This window comes from Calliphora vicina, chromosome 5, assembly GCF_958450345.1.
Source record: "Calliphora vicina chromosome 5, idCalVici1.1, whole genome shotgun sequence".
Classification (NCBI taxonomy): domain Eukaryota; kingdom Metazoa; phylum Arthropoda; class Insecta; order Diptera; family Calliphoridae; genus Calliphora; species Calliphora vicina.
Window position 1 is genome coordinate 31,874,469 of NC_088784.1, and position 24,206 is coordinate 31,898,674.

The 24,206-nt window shown below is 27.7% G+C and overlaps 1 protein-coding gene across 1 annotated transcript in view; it reads right to left on the reverse strand.

Moving 5' to 3' along the window:
- side-V (sidestep V) overlaps nt 1–11,029 on the reverse strand; it is a 238,967-nt gene extending 227,938 nt beyond the window's left edge. The window contains exon 1 of the mRNA XM_065513915.1: nt 10,890–11,029. Coding sequence (XP_065369987.1) covers nt 10,890–10,992 — 103 coding nt within the window. The 5' untranslated portion in view covers nt 10,993–11,029. The remainder of the gene's footprint in view (nt 1–10,889) is intronic.
- Between the last annotated feature and the right edge of the window lie 13,177 nt (nt 11,030–24,206).

Here is a 24,206-nt window from a genome sequence, read left to right on the forward strand (position 1 = left end):
GAAGCAGCCTTTTTTGTAAACATTCCTTGATGTAAATTTCGGTATTTATAGAGCCCGTTGTAACAAATGAGTGGCTTCTTTTGCCGCAACTGCATATTGCTTGCCATACCAAGAACTTTCTGGGAAATTTTGTCTGCTTTTGGGTCCTAAACTTTTCTTCAACATTCCCTCGAGCATCAGCAACATAAAATTTTTGACCTGGAAGTTGCGAAAAATCTGCCAGAACATACGTTTCGTCATCCATTATGCAGCAAGAATATTTTTTTATAAAACTTGACTTCAATTTCCGTGCTCTGTTTTTGGCCTCTAAATTTTTAGTAGCGTTCCTGTCAGGAACTTTTTGAGCCTTGTATGTTTTTAAACCTGCATTAGCTTTAACTTTTCGTACCAAATAGTCCGAGCACTGAGCTAACCGGGCTGCTTTCCTACCGGATGTGTTGGGAGCTCTTTTGAAAATGCGTTCTATTTTTTTGGCTTTAGAAACATCATGTGGACCATTCCTTCTACCTGAACCAGGTTTTCTATCAACTGACAAGTTCTCCCGGTACTGTTTAATAACATTGGAAACAGTTTGACGGCAGACCTTTGTATGCTTGGCCAACTTTTTGTAAGACCAAGTTGGGTTTTGTTGAAAATATTTAATAATTTCAGTACGCACTTTTTTCTGGTCACTCATTTTAATCAGATTAACAAAAAAATTAATATAATTGACATTACACATAATAACTGACATGTTTTTCAAAGGTAACTTGATCAAAAAAAAATTCAAATAATACTTGGGTTAAAAAATGTAATGAAAAACGTGTGTTAAGAATTTTTCGATCTCACTCCTTATTTACAAATTTCATTATATAATATTGAAAACAAACATAGACAAATATGCAAATGATATTTACTTAATTCAATTGGGTTGCTTAAATCTTTTTAATATTAAAAGTCAATAAATATCACTTCATTGACAAATAAATTGTTATTAGACCCTAAAAAGTCAAGTTAGGACCATTTCAAAAAATTTATATTAAATGCTTAAATACACATTACAAATATTTTCAAACCTTTAACAAAAAATAGTATTTATTTTAACAATTGCCACAAAAATATCCATCATACACTATACTCTATGTGGGCGTTATTACATTGTATTTACACTGAGTATTTCGTTTACAATTTTGTAATTGAAATCGAGTTTAAATAAATAATTGTAACATCATGTTTTAAAAATTTACGCAATTTTTATTTATTATCATAAATTTTCTGCTCTGTAATACGGTAGCAACAAACAAATAACATACAGCCAGAGCATTAAATAAATAGAATAGAAATGAAATGATGAAAGAAAAAAACAGTCAACCTTCAATGATGTAAAAGTAAATAGAACCATTAACACTTTGGCGTAACAATAAAACAACAAAATACAACGCAACAATTTACACAATGAATTGAAAACCTCAAATTATTACAAATGAAAAATTTAAATAATAGAGTATTTGTACAATATTGTAATACTGAAAAATGTCCGCTAAATGGCAATGGAACACGGGGTGGAAGAAGAAAGTGAAAAAAAGGTTGAAAGCAGTAACTCCCTTTTTAATATTACGGAAATTCAGACATTGCACAGCTGTTAAACGGAACAAAGTTTAACAATGTAACAGAAATTGTAACAAATGTTTTTATTTTCAATAGAGAGAGACGTCATCACACAAACAAAAAATACAAATGAATGAAACATTCAATAATGGGGAAAAACCTCAACAAAAGTACTAGAAGTCGTACAAAATATATGTAGCAGGGAATGTATTATTGAAAAAAAATAATGTATATTGAAAACAAAATTATTTCAATGGCACTTAATGTGTTCAGAGTGTGTGAGTATAAAATCGTTCAGCTTCACTTCATCAAACAAAGCAAATAAATGGACCTGAAATGACTGGTTCGAATGCCGATTTTATTTTTGCCTAAAACACCCAGGCCTTGAGCAACGGGCTAAAAATCTATACTTTTGATGGATGGAAATTTTAAGCCGTTAAAACAGCTTCATTTATTGTATCCCATATGTTAATGTCATTTCACCCTCCCTCTCTCTCGTGCAAATTGCTTGACTGTCAACAATAACGACCATAAAAAAATAAAATTATTCAATATGTAATTTGATTTTAATAAAAATGGGTTCGCACCAACAACAAACAAAAAATGTACTCGTTACAAAGGAGGGCTGAAAAAAAATTAACTTTTTATGAGCCGTAATTTTGTAATTTTGTACATTTGTTTGATTTTTTGTGTGTGGCCTTATTTAAATTTAAAACCTTTTTTGTTTAAAGTATTAAAAATTATATTTAATGTCAGTTATTGGGTACCAAAAATTTGATGAAATATTTTATTTCCCCTTAGAGTTTCGCTTGCATACTCTGCGTCTCTCGTTACTTTCTGGGTGTTTGAATTTGTTTAGTGGTTGACTGTTAATCATAATGTCATTATGTCGCTTTCATGTAATACACATGACTGCAAGTGTCACATTTTAGCATCCTCTAAGCAAGTCATGTGCTGGATATTATTCAAAATGTGAAAAGATCCCGGTAGGAAATAAAGAATTGAAATTTGTTCATATTTAAATGATGGAGAAATAATTGCAATGTAATCTGGTGGTCTAAACAAGTTACGTCCAGCTCATATGCACAATGTGCGAGCTTCGACAAATGCGTTCAAAATAAACTCACATTTTACCTTACGGAAAAATATTGTTGCGTTTTAACCTTTTCAAAACGTTGGTTTATTTCCTTTAAATAAACCGGATACTTTTGATTGCAAATAAAAGCCGTTTAGTAGTTTAAAAATTGTAACAAATCTTTATTTATTTAAAATGTACAACAACAGAATTAAATAGTCAATCAATGTTTTTTTATACACGTTTATAAATTTGCAGAAATCCAGACACACTTTATAATGTACACAAATTCACTTGAAAAACACAGCACTCAGTTGATGTTTATTCGAAAAGCGTCTGCCACTATTTATAACACTGCCATCTGCACTCTAGATTGTTCTCTAACTGTCTAGAGCTTTCTAATACATACGCCATCTGTGGGTACTTTCTACAATGTTCTTTAACTGAATATTCGAATTCGAATATACGGTCGCAGCAAACAGCGTTGCCATACTTACGATCAATGGTTAACTGAAAGCTTTTATTCAATGTAAATATTACATCACAGCTATTTGAAAGCTTTATGCTACTTCTAAATCAGCCGTTAAAATCGTTATATTTGAATTGAAGTACAATTTCGTAACAATATATTATTATTTAACTTTTGAAGCAAATACAATCTCATTAAAACCATTTCTCTTATATATTGTCTCTGCACAGAGAAATGAGATTCGTAAAAGCAACCGAATTGGTTGCCAATCGAATGATTCGGTTGTATTCATAGAATTTGTTGGTTCTATTAACAGAAAGTCAGTTGATAAAGAAGAATTTCGGTTGAAGCAACCAAGTTTTGTTACCTCTTCTAAAATTTTGTAGCCACAACTGTAAAATTCTCTCACTAAATCTGAATCATTCGATTGGCAATAAATTCGTTTGCTACTATGAATCCGCATTCTTTGTTTGGTTAAAGGCAACTTACATGAAAGGAACTCCAAACAGATCTGATTTTGTGATTGATTGCTTTATATCTCGAGGATCATTAGGTTGGATATATAAAATGCCGTATTATAGTTCCTACTGTGACAGCCTGTTAAAGAAACTTAATTTTCCACACATTTGGTTATGCCAACCATCCGTTTATATCTTTGACTGGGTTTGACTATGTAACGATATTGGATAGGATGTAGTAGGATCTAAATCTAGTTCTCAAATAGTGCGAGGAAAGTGTACTGACAAATAATCTGAGCCAGAATATTCTAGAGGCATTTAAAAAATTCAGGTTTCAGACCCTTATCAAGTGGCTTGACTAATGAATTCTATGAGAAAAAATAAAACTGTTACGAATTTGCATTAGCGATTTGAATTTAACGGTCTGTAACTGTCTGGCACTCACATTGAAGCTGCTAAAAGCTCTAGAATTCGAATATTTTAGTTTTGTCCATTAAGATCATTATAGAAGCTACTCGAAAGTTGGCGCTGTGTATAAATAGTTGCAGAGGTTGCAGTTTATCACAGGCGCTGTTAACATCAACTACGCTCTTGTCCAGTATAAAGTGTAATTTAAGTGTGTGTGTGACCATTTAAACTGTTGTTGTGTAAATTTGAATAAATAAAGAGTTTTTACAATTTTAAACTACTAAACAGCTTTTATTTGCGACCAAAAGTATCTAGTTTTTTTAAATAAAATAAACCATCGTTTTTAAAAGGTAAAAACGTACCAATTGGCGTTAGAAGTGGGATTGCTTAATAATAAGCAGTCATGAAGTTTCAAGAGCTAAAAAGGGGAGCAACTCAAGAGATAATGCTGGCAATAAAGCAGAAATAAGAGAAATATAGTCGACGAAAGGCTTTAAGTAAGAAACAAAGTAAAGTCAAAGTTAAATATTATAACTATGGTAAAATGGTGTGTGTATTAAAAACACATAGTAACTATTTAAACTGATGTTGAGTAAATTTGAATAAAAAAAAGAGCTGTTACAATTTTAAACTACTAAACTGCTTTTATTTGAAATAAAAAGTATCCGTTTTATTTAAAGAAAATAAACTACCGTTTTTAAAAGGTAAAAAACGCAACAATACTAATGATACTCTAGAGCAGGGAAGCGCAAAAAGAGAAATTGTAGTTTGTGTGCATTTATGGGTTAAAAATAAAAAATTCGCAACAATATCAAGCAACAGAATGAAATATTTGTATTTTTACGCTCTATTGTTTGCAACTAAATGAGTTATTTGTATTTTTTACGCTCTTGCTGTGTGTTTTGTTTACTTTCGGGTTGTGTACGTGTAAATTCACGAAAATGTTCGTAATCTCAACAATATGAACGCCTACCAATGCTCTAGAGATTATTTAATAAACATTGTGGTCTTCTGAAGTACCAGTAAACTTTGGGTAGTGCTATATCAAAGTGAATCCATGGAATGTTTTCAATCTCTTATTACAGAGGATTTTGATCTTCATTTATAAACTCAATTTGTTATGGTGATCCTTTGGTTCATAATTTCATTAATTTAATCAAACCTAACTCTCACCTTAATTTCCTACTGGGTACAATTTTCATTTCCATTTAATATTTTACCAACAAAGAACCCACCATAATAAATTGTTTATGATACAATTGCATTGCAGGGTGGTGGCATTTCACAAACACACATCATGTATTTATTTCTCGGGAAAGAAAAAAGAAAATTTATTGACAGTTGTCGTTTGTATTCAATGATTCTTTTTATGAGCGCTCGCTCTTCTTTGTAATTTTGTCTTGTATAACATTTGTTAACTAAAGTTAAAGTCAAAAGAATTTCAAATAAGGAATGAAATAATGAAAATAGGAAAACAAAAAAAAAAATAAAAAATACTAAATAACATGACTTTGGTATTAAGTGTTTTAAATCAGATTAAAAATCGATTATTTTCAATTATTTTGTTGGAAGTTTATTACAAACTGCTGCATGGTTGGAGTGTGAGTGTAGAATATTTCATTTTAGATATTTTCACAAGCACTTTAAAATGTACTTGTAATTGTATTGTATTGAATGGCAGAACAAACAATGCTTCTCTAACTTCATTGAATCATCATCATGTGTATTTCATTCATTCATTCAGTCGTTCACTGGCAGTCATTCATTTAGTTCGTCATTTAGTCAAGCAATTCTGTGGCAGAGATGTGGACTACCCTATACAGCATTGATTTTACATCAAATTTTATTGTATCCATGTGTTTTAGTGTACTCTGAAATGGTTGTAGTATGTATCTCTGTTTGCTACACTTGAATGGTTTTTGGTTATTTATTAAATTGCGTTTTCATTTTCCTGTACTTTTCATAAAAGAGTGTGTGATTTTGTACTGGTTGCTGCTGCTGAAATTGTATTGTCCCTTTGTAATGTGTTCATTTTTTTTATTTGTTGTAACAAGTATTAAAACATTACAATAATCTATTGAATTGTTGTCTTATTATATATAGACACAGATTATTTGTTGCTGTTGTAATACAATTTTACAGATTCTTAAAATGATTTTGAAAAAGAGGACATTTTTCTTGAGAAAAAAATATGGGTTTAGTTTAAGGAGTATTATAAGTTTTAGCTAACTTATTTAGTAATACGTAGTAAATAAATCTTAAATTTAATATTTAATATGTTACATTCTTGAAATATGAAACATTTGGTACTTTTTATCGTTTAAAGTACTAAATTAGTTTTGAAATAGTAATAATAAAAACAAAGTAATATCAAATATTTAAGTAAAATAAAATTATATAACTTTATACAATTTAGTACTTTTAATTGACACATTTTTACAAATGTACTAAAATAGTGTTAGAAAAAGTACCCTGACAAACTTGTAGTTAAAGAGAACTAGTTACAAAACTAGTTTTAAGTACAAATTTAGTACCAATGGGAAAAAGTACCAATTACCACCTTACAGAATATATTAATTTAGTACTTTTAATTCGTACTTTTTTCAAAGTACAAAGAAAAAAGTACCAAAAGTTGCAAATAACTAGTATTTTAAATAACACATTCCTCTAAAGGTAATCAACTCAAAATTTTTCAATTTTTGCAAGATATCTTTCTACAGTGGTCATATCAACCCACTTTAAAAATCTTATATAATTTTTTCAACTATTTCGCCGAAAAATAGAGTTGTATCCGTCTTCAACTTTCATTTTAATGTATTAAAAAAAAACAGTTTTTTGCCACTACTGAAAATTTTTAATTTTAAGCTGTTTGTTCTTTTCATCTAAGGTACTTAATACGAATTTCTAATTTATTAAATAATTTTCTGTTTATCATTAACGCAATTAATTATTATTTTAATTAAAAACAATATGATGTCAAATTTAGTACTTTTGAATTGGTACTTTTTACTTTAAGGTCATTAAAACAGTAGTTACACATAAAAAATACTGAATTTCTTCATTGTAACGACCACTATAAATTAAATAAACTTAAAATATAGCTTTAGTACTTTTAATAGAAAGTACAAGTTCAAAAAGTACCATCAATTTTGAAAAATGTTTAAGATTTTCTTGAAAAATGTGTGCTAGACTTGTACATAAAGTAATTTTTAAATGCTTTTATCAAAGGAACTATGAAATTCATTATTTTGGTTTTATTTGGTATTTTTTACCAGAGTTGGTACTTTTTCTGAAAGGTACACAACATCTATTTCTAACTACGATGTTTTTTTTTAATTTTTCCTGAAAACAACTAATTCCTATTTTAATAAAAAAAATACGATGTGAAATTTTGTACATTTTGGTTGGTACTTTTTATTAAAGTTTTTAGAAAAGTACTTAAATATGGAGTTTCTTCATTTCAATGATTACTATAAATTAAATTATCATGAAATATAGCTATAGTACTTTTAATAAAAAGTACCAGCAATTTTAAAAAATATTTAAGATTTTCTTGAAAAATTTATGATAAATTAGTATTTAAAGTTATTTTGAAAAGCATATAGCAATGGAATTAAGAAATTCAGTATTTTTGTTTTATTTGGTACTTTTTACCAGAGTTGGTACTTTTTCTCAAATGTACTAAATATATATTTTTATGAATTTTTCTTTCAAATAACTAATTTATTTTAATTTTAAATATTATGATGTACAGTTTAGTACTTTTTAGTTGGTACTTTTTATTAAAGTTTTTAGAAAAGTACTTATCGATAAAAATATGGAGTTTCTTCATTTCAATGATTACTATAAATTAAATTATCATGAAATATAGCTTTAGTACTTTTAATAAAAAGTACCAATTAAAAAAGTACAATTAATTTTGAAAAATGTTTAAGATTTTCTTGAAAAATGTGTTAAACTTGTATTTAAAGTTATTTTTAAATGTATTTTTCAAAGGAACTATGAAATTCAGTATTTTGGTTTTAGTTGGTACTTTTTGCCTGAGTTGGTACTTTACCTCAAAGGTACTAATATATATTTTAAAATAATTGATGGTTTTTATAAATTTTTCTTTCAAATAACTAATTTATTTTAATTTTAAATATTATGATGTAAAGTTTAGTACTATTTAGTTGGTACTTTTTATTAAAGGTTTTAGTAAAGTAATTATAGATACAAAAATATGGAATTTCTTCATTTCAATGATTAATATAAATTAAATTATCATGAAATATACCTTTGGTACTTTTAATAAAAAGTACCATTTAAAAAAGTACCATTTATTTTAAAAAAAATGTTTAAGATTTTCTTGAAAAATGTGTGCTATACTTGTACATAAAGTTATTTTTAATGCTTTTATCAAAGGAAATACAAAATTCAGTATTGTGGTTTTATTTGGTACTTTTTTACCAGAGTTGGTACTTTTTCTCAAAGGTACTAAACTAGGATTTTTAATTAATTATCTATTTTTTTAGTTCTTCACTCAAACAACTAATTAATATTTTAATATAAAAAAATATGATGTGAATTTGGTACTTTTTATTAAAGGTTTTAGAAAAGTACTTATAGATAAATAATATGGAATTTATTCATTTCAATGATTACTATAAATTAAATTATCATGAAATATAGCTTTAGTACTTTTAATAAAAAGTACCAATTAAAAAAGTACCATTTATTTTAAAAAATGTTTATGATTTTCTTGAAAAATGTGTGCTAGACATGTACATAAAGTTATTTTTTAATGCTTTTATCAAAGGAACTATGAAATTCAGTATTTTGGTTTTATTTGGTACTTTTTACAATAGTTGGTACTTTTTCTCAAAGGTACTAAACTAGGATTTTTAATTAATTATCTTTTTTTTTACATCTTTATTGAAACAACTAATTAATTTTTTAATTTAAAAAAAATGTGATGTGAATTTGGTACTTTTTAGTTGGTACTTTTTATTAAAGTTTTTAGAAAAGTACTTATAGATAAAAAATATGGAGTTTCTTCATTTCAATGATTACTATAAATTCAATTATCATGAAATAGTACTTTCAATAAAAAGTACGCATTAAAAAAGTACCATAAAATTCAATAAAAGTTAAACATTTTCTTGAAAATATGAGTGCTAAACATGATTGGAATTGATATGGAAATATCACTGGAATAAAGAAATTCAGTTTTATTTTCGACTATAAAGTACCTTTTACTCATGTTGGTACTTTTTTCAAATAATAAAAAAATCTCAAAATTTATTGTTTTATTAAAATTAATGAAAATAATTTTTTTTTATGAATAATCAGAAATGTTTGCTGCAGTTGATATTTTTTGGATACCATTTTACAAAGCCGTATTAAAATTATTATAATTTAGTGTCTGGTACTTTTTTCCTGAAATATATTGCTTTATCTTGAGAGTTCTTTTCACAGTAGTAGAACTAAATTTGTGCAGAAAATTGCGTTTAACTGTCATTTTCAGTTTACAATGACTAACATTTAACATTATAGAGTAAATTATTGTTATTTCTGGTGCTTTTTGAAAAGGAAGTTTTCAAACTAAATTTATATAAAAATAAGCGTTAATTTTATAATATTTTTTTAAAATAAATTTTATTACGATGCCTTTCTTTAGTATCTCTTCTGGATATGCCTTGGAAAATTTAATTCAGCTTCCTGGATTGAGTAGGAATTACTTTCCTACTGTTGAGCTATCAGTTCAAAACTATTTATTTAGTGGTATATTTAACTTACACCACTTTTGCTACATTATTTTGTTATATTTTCAGCTCCATCTGCTTTTGAATACCAAAAGGTAGCTTACCCCACTTTTGTGTTGATATTGGTAATGTAAGAACTGTATGTTACACCAAAATAGCAACAAAAAAAAATTGCGGGTTACAACACTTTTGCGCTGATGGATTCATTTATTCTTATTATGTAAGGGCGAACTTTGGATACATACATGATTGCTTGCTGATTATGAGAATGTGTCGATTCTGTGGGTTATTAGACGAAACTTCGAAGTATGTATTTTGTCATTGTCCTCTGTTAAAATCATGTAGGTCCAAGGGGGTAATACTAAACTCTCACGGAATAGATGATTAGGCAACATAACTTGATATGGTGAATTAAAGAGCGTTGCTTAAAATCTTTTCGAGTCGTGGTATATACATTTGCAATTTATTCTATTACTGCGTAATGAAAGTTTCCATTAGTCAAGTAATTAAAATGATTTTATCAAACAAGAATGTAAAAGGATGCTTATTTTTATTGACATAAGTTTTAAAAATTTAAATTAAAAAAAATACATTTTTGTTATAAACATTTGTTTGATAAGCTTAAACTAGGAGTGTTTTACTTTAACTAGTAGTTTTTTGCATAAAGTACATAAATACTTAGTTTATTTACAATTCACTTTTACCCTTTTTCCCCTCCTCTGAGGCCCCTGCAGCAGCACAAGTATTTATTGTATTGTTTTAAGTGAGGCATTGTTCGTTTTGTGCCATTTACTGAAGTGGTTGAATTGAGTTCATGTTTTTAAATACATTTAATTGAAAATGATTGAGCAGGGATTTTATTGCAGTTGCTGTTAACAACTACAATAGCAAAAAAAAAAAAACCGATACAACAGCAAAAAACAATCCATCTATATACATTATACTGTAGGTATGCATAGGAGTGGGTATTTACAAAAGGATTACGAGTATTCAAGTAAATAGGCAGAAAAATATTGACGATTTTTAATTGCTATTTATTATAGCACTTAAATATTTAAATAAAAGTACTTGTCTCTCAATAATTCATGATGGGAAATTATTTTACAAGGGAAATGTTTAAACAAAAAATGTAATTTAAAGGCACTTACCTTCATCTGCTGTAGCTGGATGCTGTTCGGCTTGTAATCCCTTAAAACCAAAACCATTTATAATCAGTCCAATTGTCACATAATACCAGCTGAGGTTAGGCATTATTATAATTTATGTTTTTGATGATGGTGGTTTATTTTTATTTTGGTTTTGTTATTTTTAATTAGAATTTTCTTCAAAATTATGTTCAAAACATAAATTTTTCTTTATTTTTTTTCTTTTTTGGTTACAAAAAAATAATAATAAGAAAATAAAAGTAAATAAAAAATTTGTTTTGTTTTCTTTTTGGCCAAAAAACAAACAAAATAATTTAAGATTTCATGAAAACATAGGGAAATCTAACATTTAAACGAAAATTTCATAATAAAAAAAACCGCGACATTTTTGCAAACACTTGGCGTTTAAAAAGCACGTTCCAAGGAAATGGTGGTTGGTTGGGTGTTCAGGTCTGCCTGTAAAGAAAGTGAAAATATGTGTTAAAAAACGTGTGGAAAATCAGATTAATTTTGTTTTTATTGTTTTCTTCTTTTTTTTGTAAGTTTTAAAAGCTTTATATAAAAAGAAATCAAAATAAAAACCTCCACGTAAAATGGAGAAAATATGATTTATGGTATTGTTAAATAAAAAAAAAAACAAAAAGAATTTATGTGATTTATACATTTGTATCATAATATTTTTTATGCCATACTTGTACTCGTACCAGCATCAGCAACAATATCATAAAAAATCATTTCAAATGCCTTTAAGTAAAAGAAGAGCAGAGCAGATAAGTAACAAAAAAAAATATTGTAAAAATGAAACATAAACATCTGTGTGTAAGAAAAACATCATAATAAACAACACGTGTTGATTTTGTTAGCTACTGTAACACAGGCTAAAATTCTAATATCCAGAGCTTTAGTCAGACAATGGAAGCCAGAGATTCTTAAATGGTAAATACTATTATGTAAGTATACCAAAGAAGACAAAACATTCGCCACCAGGTTCTTTGGATACTTTTCCTCACTGTCCTCACCTAAATAGAATTTAAAACTCCTTCAAAATGAAACTATTAAATAACTGTTTGAAATCCGTTTAAGAAAGTTCCTTGTTAGAAAACATTGGTATCAAAATGATTATGAATTTCTTAAAATTATTTTTCAAAAATAAAACAGCATTTAAAAAACTTTTAGTTTGAAAAAATACAGCATTTCAGAAAATAATTATTTGGTACTTTTTAAAAATTGTGTAAAAAATACAAAATTATCTTCAAATATTACTCAAAACAGCTAACAATTTAAAAATATACTTTAAAGTTAAAAAAAAATAAAATTTTGGAAAGTACTTTTTTGGTACTTTTATTAAAGATCTTTTAGAAGAAAGTGCCATTTTGGTACTATTTTAAAGAATATGTTTTCTTATTATTTCTCAAAGAAATATGTTATAAATAACGTGAAATCACTTTATAATTGGGTAAAACATGAATTTAGGAAAAGTACTTTTTTATAGTATTTGGTACCTTTTACTTTTTTTAGTATTATTACAGAAAACAACTAAAAATTTAAAAGCGTAGTTTAAAATTATAAAAAATTTAGTTTACAAAAGTAATGTTTGGGTACTATTTAGTAAAAAGTTTGGGCTTTTAGAAAAAAGTACATTTTGGGTACTATTGTAAAAAAAATATTTATCTAATTAAATAACTTGAAATCACTTTATAATTCGGATAAATATAAGTTTTGTAAAAATACTTTTGTATGTTTTAACTTTTTTAATAATTTTGGAAAATTGGAAAAAAAAAATAATTTAGAAAAATTCATGTTTTTGGTACATTTGGTACTATTATAAAATAATTATTAAAAAAATATGCTATAAATATCGAGAAATCAATTTATAATTGCGATAAACATGACTTTGAAAACAGCTTTAATTATATAAAACTATAAATTTTTAGAAGAAATAAATTAAGAAAAAGTATCTTTTGGTACTTTCTTAACGAAGTTTAAGAAAAAAGTAAAAGTTCCAAAAAAATACTATTTTAATTAATTGCTGAAAACAGCTATAAAACTAAAAATTTTGAAAAATATTACATTGAAAAAAGTTTGGTACTTTCTTGAACAAAGTTTTAGAAAAAAGTACTTTCTTGGTACATTTGGTACTATTGTAAAAAATGTCTTTCTCTAATAATTATTAAAAATAATATGCTATAAATATCGATAAAACAATTTATAATTGGGAAAAACATGACCTAGGAAAAATACTTTTTTAATATTTTGGCACTTTTTAAGTACTTTTGCTGAAAACTGCTTTAACTGTATAAAACTATAAATTTTGAAAAAAAAATATATTTAGAAAAAGTACTTTTTGGTACTTTCTTGAACGAAGTTTAAGAAAAAAGTACTCTTTGGTACAAAAGTAAAAAAAAAAAAATACTTTTTTTTTGAATTGATTTTTACTATTTCTGAAAACAGCTATAAAACTAAAAATTTTGAAAAAAAAATTAATTTTTTTTTCAAAATTTCAGCTATAAAACAAAAGTAAAAAAAAAAAAATACTTTTTTTTTGAATTGATTTTTACTATTTCTGAAAACAGCTATAAAACTAAAAATTTTGAAAAAAAAATTAATTTAAAAAAGTACTTTTTGGTACATTCTTGAACGAAGTTTAAGAAAAAAGTACTTTGATACGTTTGGTACTATTGTAAAAAATATCTCTCTCTAATAATTATTAAAAAACAATGCTATAAATATCGATAAATCAATTTATAATTGCGATAAACCTGACTTTAGGAAAGATACTTTTTTTAGTACTTTGGTACTTTTTTAGTACTTTTGCTGAAAACTTTAAAAAAAATTTATTTAGAATAAGTACTTTTTGATACTTTCTTGAACGAAGTTTATGAAATATTTAGAATAAGTACTTTTTGATACTTTCTTAAACGAAGTTTAAAAAAAAAGTCGTTTTTTGGTACAAAAGTATCAAAAAAATACTTTTTTTAATAGATTTGTACTATACTGAAAACAGCTATAAAACTAAAAATTTAAAAAAAAATTAAAAAGTACTTTCTTGAACGATAAAAAGAAAATTTTTGATTAAACTTGAAAACGCTTCAAAATTCAGTTAAACATGAGTTTAAGAAAAATAAATTGTTGGTACTTTTTTTTAGTATTTTTTCTGGTACTTTTACAAAAGTTGTTTTAGATACTCGTAATAGTATTTTTTTGGTATTATGGTAAAAAAAAGTATTTCTCTAATTATTATTTAAAAACATTGTGAAATCCCTTTCTAAAGTCTTAGGATAAACATGTCTAGAGAAAGTACTATTTTGGTACTTTAAAAAAATTCAATGAAAAATGTACATTATTGATTTTTCCATACTTTTTAACATTCGAAAATATCATTACTTTATAATTTAAGGTTTTTCTATATATATTCTATATTTTCCCAAAGAATTTAAGAATCCCCTTTTTCCCCTTTCAAAACAGACGTCATTACTTCTTGTACACCTAAATCAAGTAATTTTTTTTACTCTACTTACTAACAAGAACTAAGTGAATTGAAAAACAAAATAAAAAAAACAACAAATAATAACAGAAACCATCTTAAGGTTTTTCTTTAAAAATAAAACATACATAAATAATAAAAAAAAGGATAAATGTTGCCTTGAACACAGCACAGCAGAGCAACATTATAAAATAATCCTTTACGGCAAATGCCAGTAGTAACAACAACAAACACTTACAAAAGCACTTGAAATAACGAACTAAAAACGAAAAAAAAACAAAAAATCCGTTTTCTCGATATTTTTTTTATTCCTGAAAACATTATTCATGAGTTTATGTAACATTATGCTTAAATTTTCCAAAACGAACCACAATAACGAAAAAAAAAATAACAAAAATTTGTTTGTAATTTTTTGACAAACAACCACAAAAAAAAAACACAATTTTTCAATTTGTAAAAAAATATTATAACTACACTTATGCCAAGAACAGAATGTAAAAAAAGGCCAGATATGTTGTATGTGTAGATTGGTTAAAGATGATAATGGAATTAAAAAATGATTTTTAAGGAAAAATTTCTGGTTTAAGTGGTTGCAGGTAGGAAATTTTCAAGTGCTAATTTTGGAAGAATTTTCTTTAACAAAGAAGGACAGGAGTTTTAGAATTATTACTGGCGACTTTGATTGGTAATACTGTAGTTTGTTTTTAAAAGTATTTAAATGTTTTGTTAATATTTCATTTGACAGTTTGAAGTATACTAATTATACATGAATATGTTATGGAAATTAATTATTAATTTTTGGAAATTTGAGGACTAAAGGGATTACGATTAATCTTATACTCACTTGAAACTAAAACTGCACAACTTGAACTCAATTTAACCAATTCTTGCAGTTACACACAAGCAAACAAAGACTTAGAGTAAGATGTAGTAAATTTTTCTTAAAACATACAAAACTCTTCCGAGGTTGTCTTATATTTTGTTTCCTAAATGCTTTGCTACCAAACCGATTCTACTAATTTTCAATACCAAATAGTCTATGTGAAAGATAATCATTGTATTATTGAAAACAATTCTTTCCAAAGAATCCACAAACACTTAGAGTTAGTTATTGTTGATTTTTCTTAAAAACCATACAACTGTTCTGATGTTGTCTTACATTTTGATTCGTAACGTTTGTTATACCAAACCGATTCTATTGATTTTCAATACCAAACAGTCTATGATAATCATAATCATTATAGGTGAGTATTACAAACTTCAGCCTTATATGTTGGACGTGGGCGTGTTTTACACACACAAAGGAATTTAAATCAAATCTCAAAAGAACTGAAACTTGAATTATTGAAATTAACTCAAATAATATATCCTTACATCTACCTATAAACGTCACAAAAAATTTCTACCAAACCGATTTCACTCATCTTCAATACCCAACAATCTAGGATAATAGTAATTATTCTAGGTGAGTATTATTAACTTCGGGCTTATATATTGGACGCAAACGTGTTTTACACACACAAAAGAATATAAATCGACTCTCAAAAGAACTGCTTGAAATTCAACTGCAAATAAAATTACGCAAATTAACAATAAAATAAATTGTTACACAAATTTTTGGATTTCTTGGATTGTGGGTAGATAATCCAAGAAACATTTAGTGCTAGTGATTGTTGATTTTTTTAAAAAAATTGTGACTTTTTCGAGGTAGTCTTACATTTTGTTTCCCAATTTTTCTTCTACCAAACCGAATCCTCTTATTTTGAATACCCAACAATATAGGATAATAGTAATTATTGTAGGTGAGTATTAGTAACTTCGGGCTTATATGTTGGACGTGAACGTGTTTTACACACACAAAAGAATATAAATAGTCTCTCAAAGGAACTGCTTGACCTTTAACTGAAATTAGAATTACGATAATTAGCACTGAAGAAAATCGTATATCTACCCACAATCCAACAAACATCCAGTGCAAGTGATTGTTGATTTTTGTTTTTAAAAATGTGTGACTTTTTCGAGGTAGTCTTACATTTTGCTTCGTAACTTTTGTTGTACCAAACCGATTCTATTAATTTTCAATACCAAACAGTCTAGGATAATCATAATCATTACAGGTGAATATTATTAATTCTGAGCTTATATGTTGGATGTGAACGTGATTTACACATACAAGGAAATATAAATGAAATCTCAAAAGACCTGTCTGACCTTCAACTGAAACTAGAATTACGCAAATTATCGCTGAAACAAATTCTTATATCTATTCACAATCCAACAAATATTCAATGCAAGTGATTGTGGATTTTTCTTAAAAAATTTGTGAATTTTTCGAGGTAGTCTTACATTTTGCTTCTTAACATTTGTTGTACCAAACCGATTCTATTGATTTTTAATACCAAACAGTCTAGGTTACTCATAATCCGTATAGGTGAATATTATTAACTTTGAGCTTAAATGTTGGACGTGAACGTGTTTTACACACACAAAAGAATATAAATCGACTCTCAGAAAAACTGCTTAACCTTCAACTGAAACTAGAATTACGCAAATTAATCCCGACTTGTACAGAAACAAATTCTTACAGCTTCCCACAATCAAACAAACATTCAGTGCAACTGCTTGCTGATTTTTCTTAAAAAAATATGTGACTTTTTCGAGTTAGTCTTACATTTTATGTCACAAATTTTCTTCTACCAAACCGATTCCATTCATTTTCAATACCGAACAGTCTAGGATAATAATCATTATTGTAGGTAAGTCTCATTATATTTGGACTAGTTTGTTGAAAAGGAAAGTGTTTTACACACACACAGATAAATATAAATCGATTTTCAAAAAAAAAAAAGTAAAAGAAACTTTGCCAGTCTTTTAAAAGTATCCTTAAATCCTTTACTTTTGTAAAGGATGATCATATAAGGATTCAACATTTCAACTCAGTTTCTTACTAAGTAAATTGTCAGCATTATCGTGTCTTCATTAACATTAATTTAGTTGAATGTTAAATACCTATCAAAAAATGTCCTAAAGCAAAAATTAGCTCTTTCCTTAAAGCTTCTAGATAACGACATTAAATAAAACTAGTTCATATGCTTCACATACTAATAAACCCAAGGACATAAATAGTTATAGAAATCTAAACTATACTCATTTATTAACATACATATGTATCTAAAAACATGCCATCCATCTATCATTTTACCTTAGAGAACAACTAAAGAAAGTAATTAAAAGCAAGTTTTTTTTTGTTGGTTTGTCTATTTATTTGCCAGCTAAGAACATTTTTCTCTTACAAATAAACTTGTGAAACAAAGAACAAAGAAATAAAAACGACAGAAATAATGTCCTTATTTATGCCAAATACCTTTGTGGGTTTATAAAGGCTATAAACAGAGTAGCAAAAACAAAACAAAAAAACACATGAAAATAGTTGACATTATTGACAGTCTTGTTGTGAGGTTTTTCTTTTTGCCTTTTTTTGCTGCTTCCACATCGTTTCCAGTTGTTAATGTGCGTAATAGTCAAGTTAAACAGCCACTGAAATCTACCCACAACCACCCATCCACTGCCTTATACACCTTTGTGGTGGTAAATAGACAGTTACACAACTTTATTAACCTTAATGTTGTTCTAGGTCAACTTTTGATTTGAAAGAAATCTCTTGGTTTTGTAAATTTTCAGAAACTTTTAAAAGTTTAAAGGTCATTTAAACTGCCAGTGTTGAAGACTTAAGGTATACTAGAAGTAAAAATTGGTTGTTTTGCGATTACTTAAACTTTATAAAGAAATAAAGACTTTTATATGAGGATTCCTATTTACTAGTGAGATTACCAGTGCATGATGGTTAACAAATAAAAAGCTTTTTGTTTTTTTCAATAATCATTAATCGGTTAACATCCTTAATATTAGAAAATTTCATGTGTATAGTATTTAATATATTTAAGTTAAAGTTAATGGTTCTATTTCTAAAGTTCAACCCATCAAATTAAGTTTAGAAAAAATTTCTTTTTAACATGTTTTCTTCTCTTATTTTTATATGCTCATACCCAAATGTATTCCCCAGATGTAACATTTGTGACATTTTCTTAAAATAAAAGAATAAGAAAATATCATAGAAAGCCATTAAATAAATACGCAATTTCTCGGTGTTAAAGAAATCTTTACATTCTTTAAAAGATTATTGGAAACTTTAACTAGTATTAAGAGCTCCTTCTAGGTATTCAAGTGGAGTTGAAAAAGTTCAGTATAGACTGTTGTGGAGCATACTAGAGGCATTTTTAAGCTGCCCTTAAACCTTAAGACATTGTAGATGTCTTTATGAAGAGAAAATCAAAATTCATAAGCTTGGGTAAGAAAAAATCAACAAATTCACAGATCTAGTTACTGGACTATTGAATTATCATCCGTATTTTGTCACCATGTAAAAAGGTGTATTACAAATAACATTTAGACCAGAGGCCGGCTTAAAAACAACATAGAAAAAACAATATAATAATCTGTAATGCGCTTCCTTTATCTGTTGTAATCTGACCAGCTATTGATTGTGATTCTTTTCTCTTATCTGTTATTTTTATGAACTTCGTTCACATTTTGACAGATCGTGTGACTTGCTGGTCAATGTAAATTGACCTTATCTGATCGCACTTTTTCCCTAATAGGCGAATCGTCATATGCGGGAAGTTTTGCTTTGATTACACAGAGGAACAAAATTGACATTTTGGTTTGGTGCCGCGGAAAATGTTTTTGATAAAACATGTATGGGACATTACATAGTCAAAACTATATTTAGTTTTTCTTGAGGAGCTCTTGTTTTTAAGACATCGCGGTTTTAATTTTTTTGGTTATTCTGTATTTTTTTCTCTTTTTGTTGGGTTTTTTCATAAATGGAGACTAAAATTAAAAGCGCATCTTTGTACTGGTATTCTACACAAAATTATCTTTTCTTTGACATCAATTTTGTTTATCAAAGTTTCAGGATATATTGGTGATATCGCAAGGATGTTGAAAATTAACTTTTTTCAGTTTCATCCTTATAAGTTTGACCTATGGGAAAAGGGTTCAAAATTGTTTCACTATATACAATAAAAACTTATCAGTAAACTAATTTATATAAAAATATTGAAAATTCGCTGATAATATACTAAACTATTTGGCAAATAACTCAAAGTTTTACAGTATTTTTCATATGTATTTCATATTAAAAAAACTATATAAATGTTCGTAACTTGAATGTTTTACATCTGTTTTTTTTTTTATAAATATAATTTCTCTTGTTATATTATTTCATTATGGCTAGTAAGATGAGATGCTGTGTTAAAGATCCTAATATGTTTTGTTACATTTGTGACGAATATATGTTAAAAGATCAGCGAAAATCAATTACAACACTGTTCTTCAATTATATTTTGCTTACTTTGGTATTCAAATTCGCAACATAGACAATTCCTGTATATATAATGTAGAAATAAATCTATATGTTTGTAAAAATTTATTTTTTTCTGTAAAATACTAGTGTTTTTTAAAAAAAATTTAAGATAATTTCACCAAAAACGCTGTAAATCACGTAAATTCAAAATTCGCAATATTTTAAAAACGTCAAATGAAGTATTTACATTCCTTTAGTTAAATTTAAATGTGTATTAAAAAATAAGACTAATGACTACCTAAAAATTTATTTATAAAAAAAATTGTTTTTTAGGATGTAAAATTTCGGGATATTATCTAAATATTTCACTAAATTTTTAACTAATTTTTCATTTTAATTAAAAACTATATTCGCTATAATGCCTTGAATGTGCAGTGATAAATTTTTATTTAAAATTTTCATAATGCACAATTTTATTAAAGATAAAGCTAAAAAAGTCAAATTTCAACTTTCCTGAAAGATCAGACAAATATGCCAAAATATCCATTAGAATTATTATATTCAAAAGAAGCATATGTTTATGTAGACCAGTCTCATGCTAAAAAAAATCACATTCTTAGCTGCATTAGCCAAAATTTTTAAGAAAAACACAAAAAATAGGGTATTCAATGAAAATATAAAAACCGCGATATTTCGAAAACGCGAGCTGACTGGAAAAAAACAAGTATAACATAGTAATGAGGGTTCATCAACGTGTACAAAAGGTAGTTCAAATCTCGGGCACCAAAATCTCTGTTCCGCAGTGTTATCTAATTTGATAAAAAGTGCCGCTGAAGCACACCAATTCCTCACCAAAGCTTATGGTGAACATGCTCCATCGGTTTCAACGTGCGAGAGATAACTTGTTCGGTTCTGAAGTGGTGATTCTTACACGGAAGAAAAAGATCGCCCTGTCCAGCAAAAATAGTTTGAAAATCAATAACTGGAGGCATTACTCCATGAATAATTATTGTTGTAAATCCCAACAAGAGCATGCAAAATCATTCGGATCTACTCAAGCAGCAATTTCAAAATGTTTTCAAGCAGCAGGATTCTTCCTAAAGCAGGGAAATTGGGTATCATACGAATTGAAGCCGAAAGACCTTGAAAGACGATTTTGCATTACCGAAATGAAAAGAAAATAATTTTTCCATGAAATCAGTACTTGCGATGACAAATGAATCCATTACGATAAACCGAAGCGTAGGAGATCGTATGTGAGACGTGAACAACCTGTCGTATATCTATTAAGAGCTGAAGCTGATTCGTTCGAAGCAAGGATTGGTAGTAAAACGGTCAGAATATGCAGCAAAACATGAAACCGTTTCAATAATGTTAAACAGTATGTAGAATGTAGTAATTGGGAAGTTTTACCACTTTATCGTTCACTTTATAGTTCGACCGGACCCAATCCGACTACTATTTGCTCCGATCGATGCAGATCGCCCTCTCTGAGATACGCTTCACTTTGGAACAGAGTATCCGATATTGGCTTGATTTGTTCTTGGCCTCAAAAACTGTGCAGTTCTTTTGTCTCGGAATCCATATGTTGTTTTGAAATTGATTTTAATATTGTTTCTTTTATTGAAAAGAGATACATATATCTTACCTTTCAAACAGTGAAGTCTTTTTGAAAATCAGTTGAAAAATTTATTTTACTGTCGCTAAAAATTTCTTCTTGCTGTAGCAGAAGGTGGGGAGGGTATAATGCGTTTCTACAGATGTTTATAACGCCCAAAACTAATATTCTAACACCCACCTTAAAGTATACCGATCGACTTAGAATCACTTTCTGAGTCGATATAATGATGTCCGTCCGTCCGTCCGTCCGTCCGTCCGTCGGTCTGGCTGGCTGTCCATGTAAAACTTGAGCCAATGTACAAGTCGCAATTTTGAACATATTTCGATCAAATTTGGTGAATAAAAAAACTCTCATATAGACATAAATCACACGACCTTATTTAATGGTGATCGGTCCATAATTATTCGTAGCTGCCACTTTCGAAAATCAATCACGAATATAAGTTATTGATATTTTAAAAGAAAAATGTTTTTCTAATTTATTTAGTGTAGGGTCTTACTTGTTATAATACCCTTCACCTTCGTGAGAAGGGTATATATAAGTTTGTCATTCCGTTTGTAATTTCGACAATATAATTTTTCGGCCCTATAAAGTATATAGATTTTGGATCTTTATAGATTGCGGAGTCGATTACGCCATGTCCGTCTGTTTGTTGAAATCAATTTTCTGAAGACCACAGATATCTTCGGGATCCAAATCTTTAATAATTCTGGCAGACATGCTTTCGAGAAGTTTCCTATTTAAAATCAGCAAAATCGGTCCACAAATACCTGAGATATGAGGAAAAAACCAGGACAACCTCGATTTTTGACCAATATCTGGATTACTAAGTCATTAATATAGACAATATGGATATCTAATGATAGATATTTCAAATACCTTTGCAACGACGTATATAAGACCATAGTAAGTTGGACCTACAATGTGTGAAAATCGGAAAAAATATTTTTTAACCCGATTTTTTTTTTTCACCAAAAAAAATTTAAAAAAAAAATTTTAAAATTTAAAAAAAAAAAATTAAATAGAAAAATTAAAAACCAAAACAAAATTTTTTAAAATTATAAAATTCGAAAAAAAAAGTTTTCCAAAAAATGAAAAAAAAACTTTGGAAAAAAAATAAATTTTGTTTACCTAAAAATATATAAAATTTGTATTTTGAAGTATAATTTGGTGAAGGGTATATAAGATTCGGCACAGCCGAATATAGCTCTCTTACTTGTTTTTTCTTATTTTAGTGAGAAACGAATTGATCGAGAAAAAAATATTATTATTTTTAGTTATTGCAAATATTTGTCTCAAATAAATAAAACTAAACTATTTTCTCTCAATCGTTTATTGAATTATCACGTACATACATATACATTTTATAAAATTTCTATACTCCTTGCTTTAGGTGTTTTAATTAAAATCTTTTCTCAAATTTCCTTCTTACAGGTGCTCAACTCTGTTGGCGTTTTAACGAGAAACGCCAAACATTTAGGGCGGAATGAATACAAAGACATAATGGGTGGCAATATTTAATATACCACCCAAAAAAAAACCACCAACCAACCCAAGGTGCACACGCACATAAACAAACATTTTTTTGCTGGTGGTCTTGATGGCGGTATGTTTCTTTTTGCCGTTGTTGTTTTTCGTTTGGCTGTTTTCGTTAGATTTTGTCATGTTTTTGAGGTTATGCGGTTTAATTTTTAATTAACAACTTATACTTAGTAGTGTATGAAGAAACATGAAAACAAAAATTATAATAATAAAATAGTACTACGACAACAAACACTAAAGGTGAACATAGATACACGCACATTTTGTTTATTATAAGTTTTTTTTTTTGGTTTTTGGTAGGAAAATTTCAACATCACAGACTATGAGAACGGAGAAATTTGGAAAAAAAAATCTATAATGCTTTTAGTTATGACATAGAAAGTTAGGTTATTCTTAAAAATTTAACCATATCTTAAAACTTTAACAAATTAGTGCCGTTAATAGTGTCATCGATGTTTACTTAAATATGTATGTATATTGCCACCAAATATGCGTGTAAAAGCTGCTGTCGTTCTTTTCTTCTCCTGCCACCTTTTCAAATACAATTTTCACTTTTTACTCCTTTATTTTTCATTCTTTCAACATTAATTTGTTTAAGAAATCCTGCGTGTTTCTAGGCCTAACGGTAAAGCAGCAAAGGATTGAGAGCGAAACAGAGTGTGAGTGAGAGAGTGAGTGTAAATAGGTATGTAATTTGGTTTGTAGTGGTAGTAGTCAAGGTGAAATTATTTTCTTTGGTTAGGTTGTTGTTGGCATTTGCTGTTGTTGTTCTTTTTTTGTAATTAACAACAATTTATGTTGGTTTTTTTTTTTTTTTGCTAGCTACAATTGCTGTTTGGATCCAAAACATTTTATAGGCTTATCAATGTATACAAAATACGATTTTTTGCTTGGTTTCTTGGGTTTGGGGAATTGAAGTTCTTCATGCTTGCTTTTCTGTTCATTTTTTGTTGGTTTAAATTTAACGTAAATTAGATTGTGGCATAGCTTGGCAAACGACAAGCAGCCAGAGCAACAAATTCAATTAATTTCACTTTTGTAACTTTTCACACAAAAATGTCTATGAACGAAGAGATCAAGACAAAATAATTTACTTTTTTTTAATGAGAATTCTGTTTGGGCAGGTTTGGTTGTAGTTGTTGCTGTAGCAATATTGAAAGTATTTAAAATTGAATGGTCTTTTATCAGGTTGCCAGTATTATGCTGTAATATTTGATTTGCAAATTGTCTTGACAAGTCCTTAATATTAAATATGAAGAACAGTTGCCCAGTTTCGCTTATATAGTCAGATTATTCATAATCCAAAGA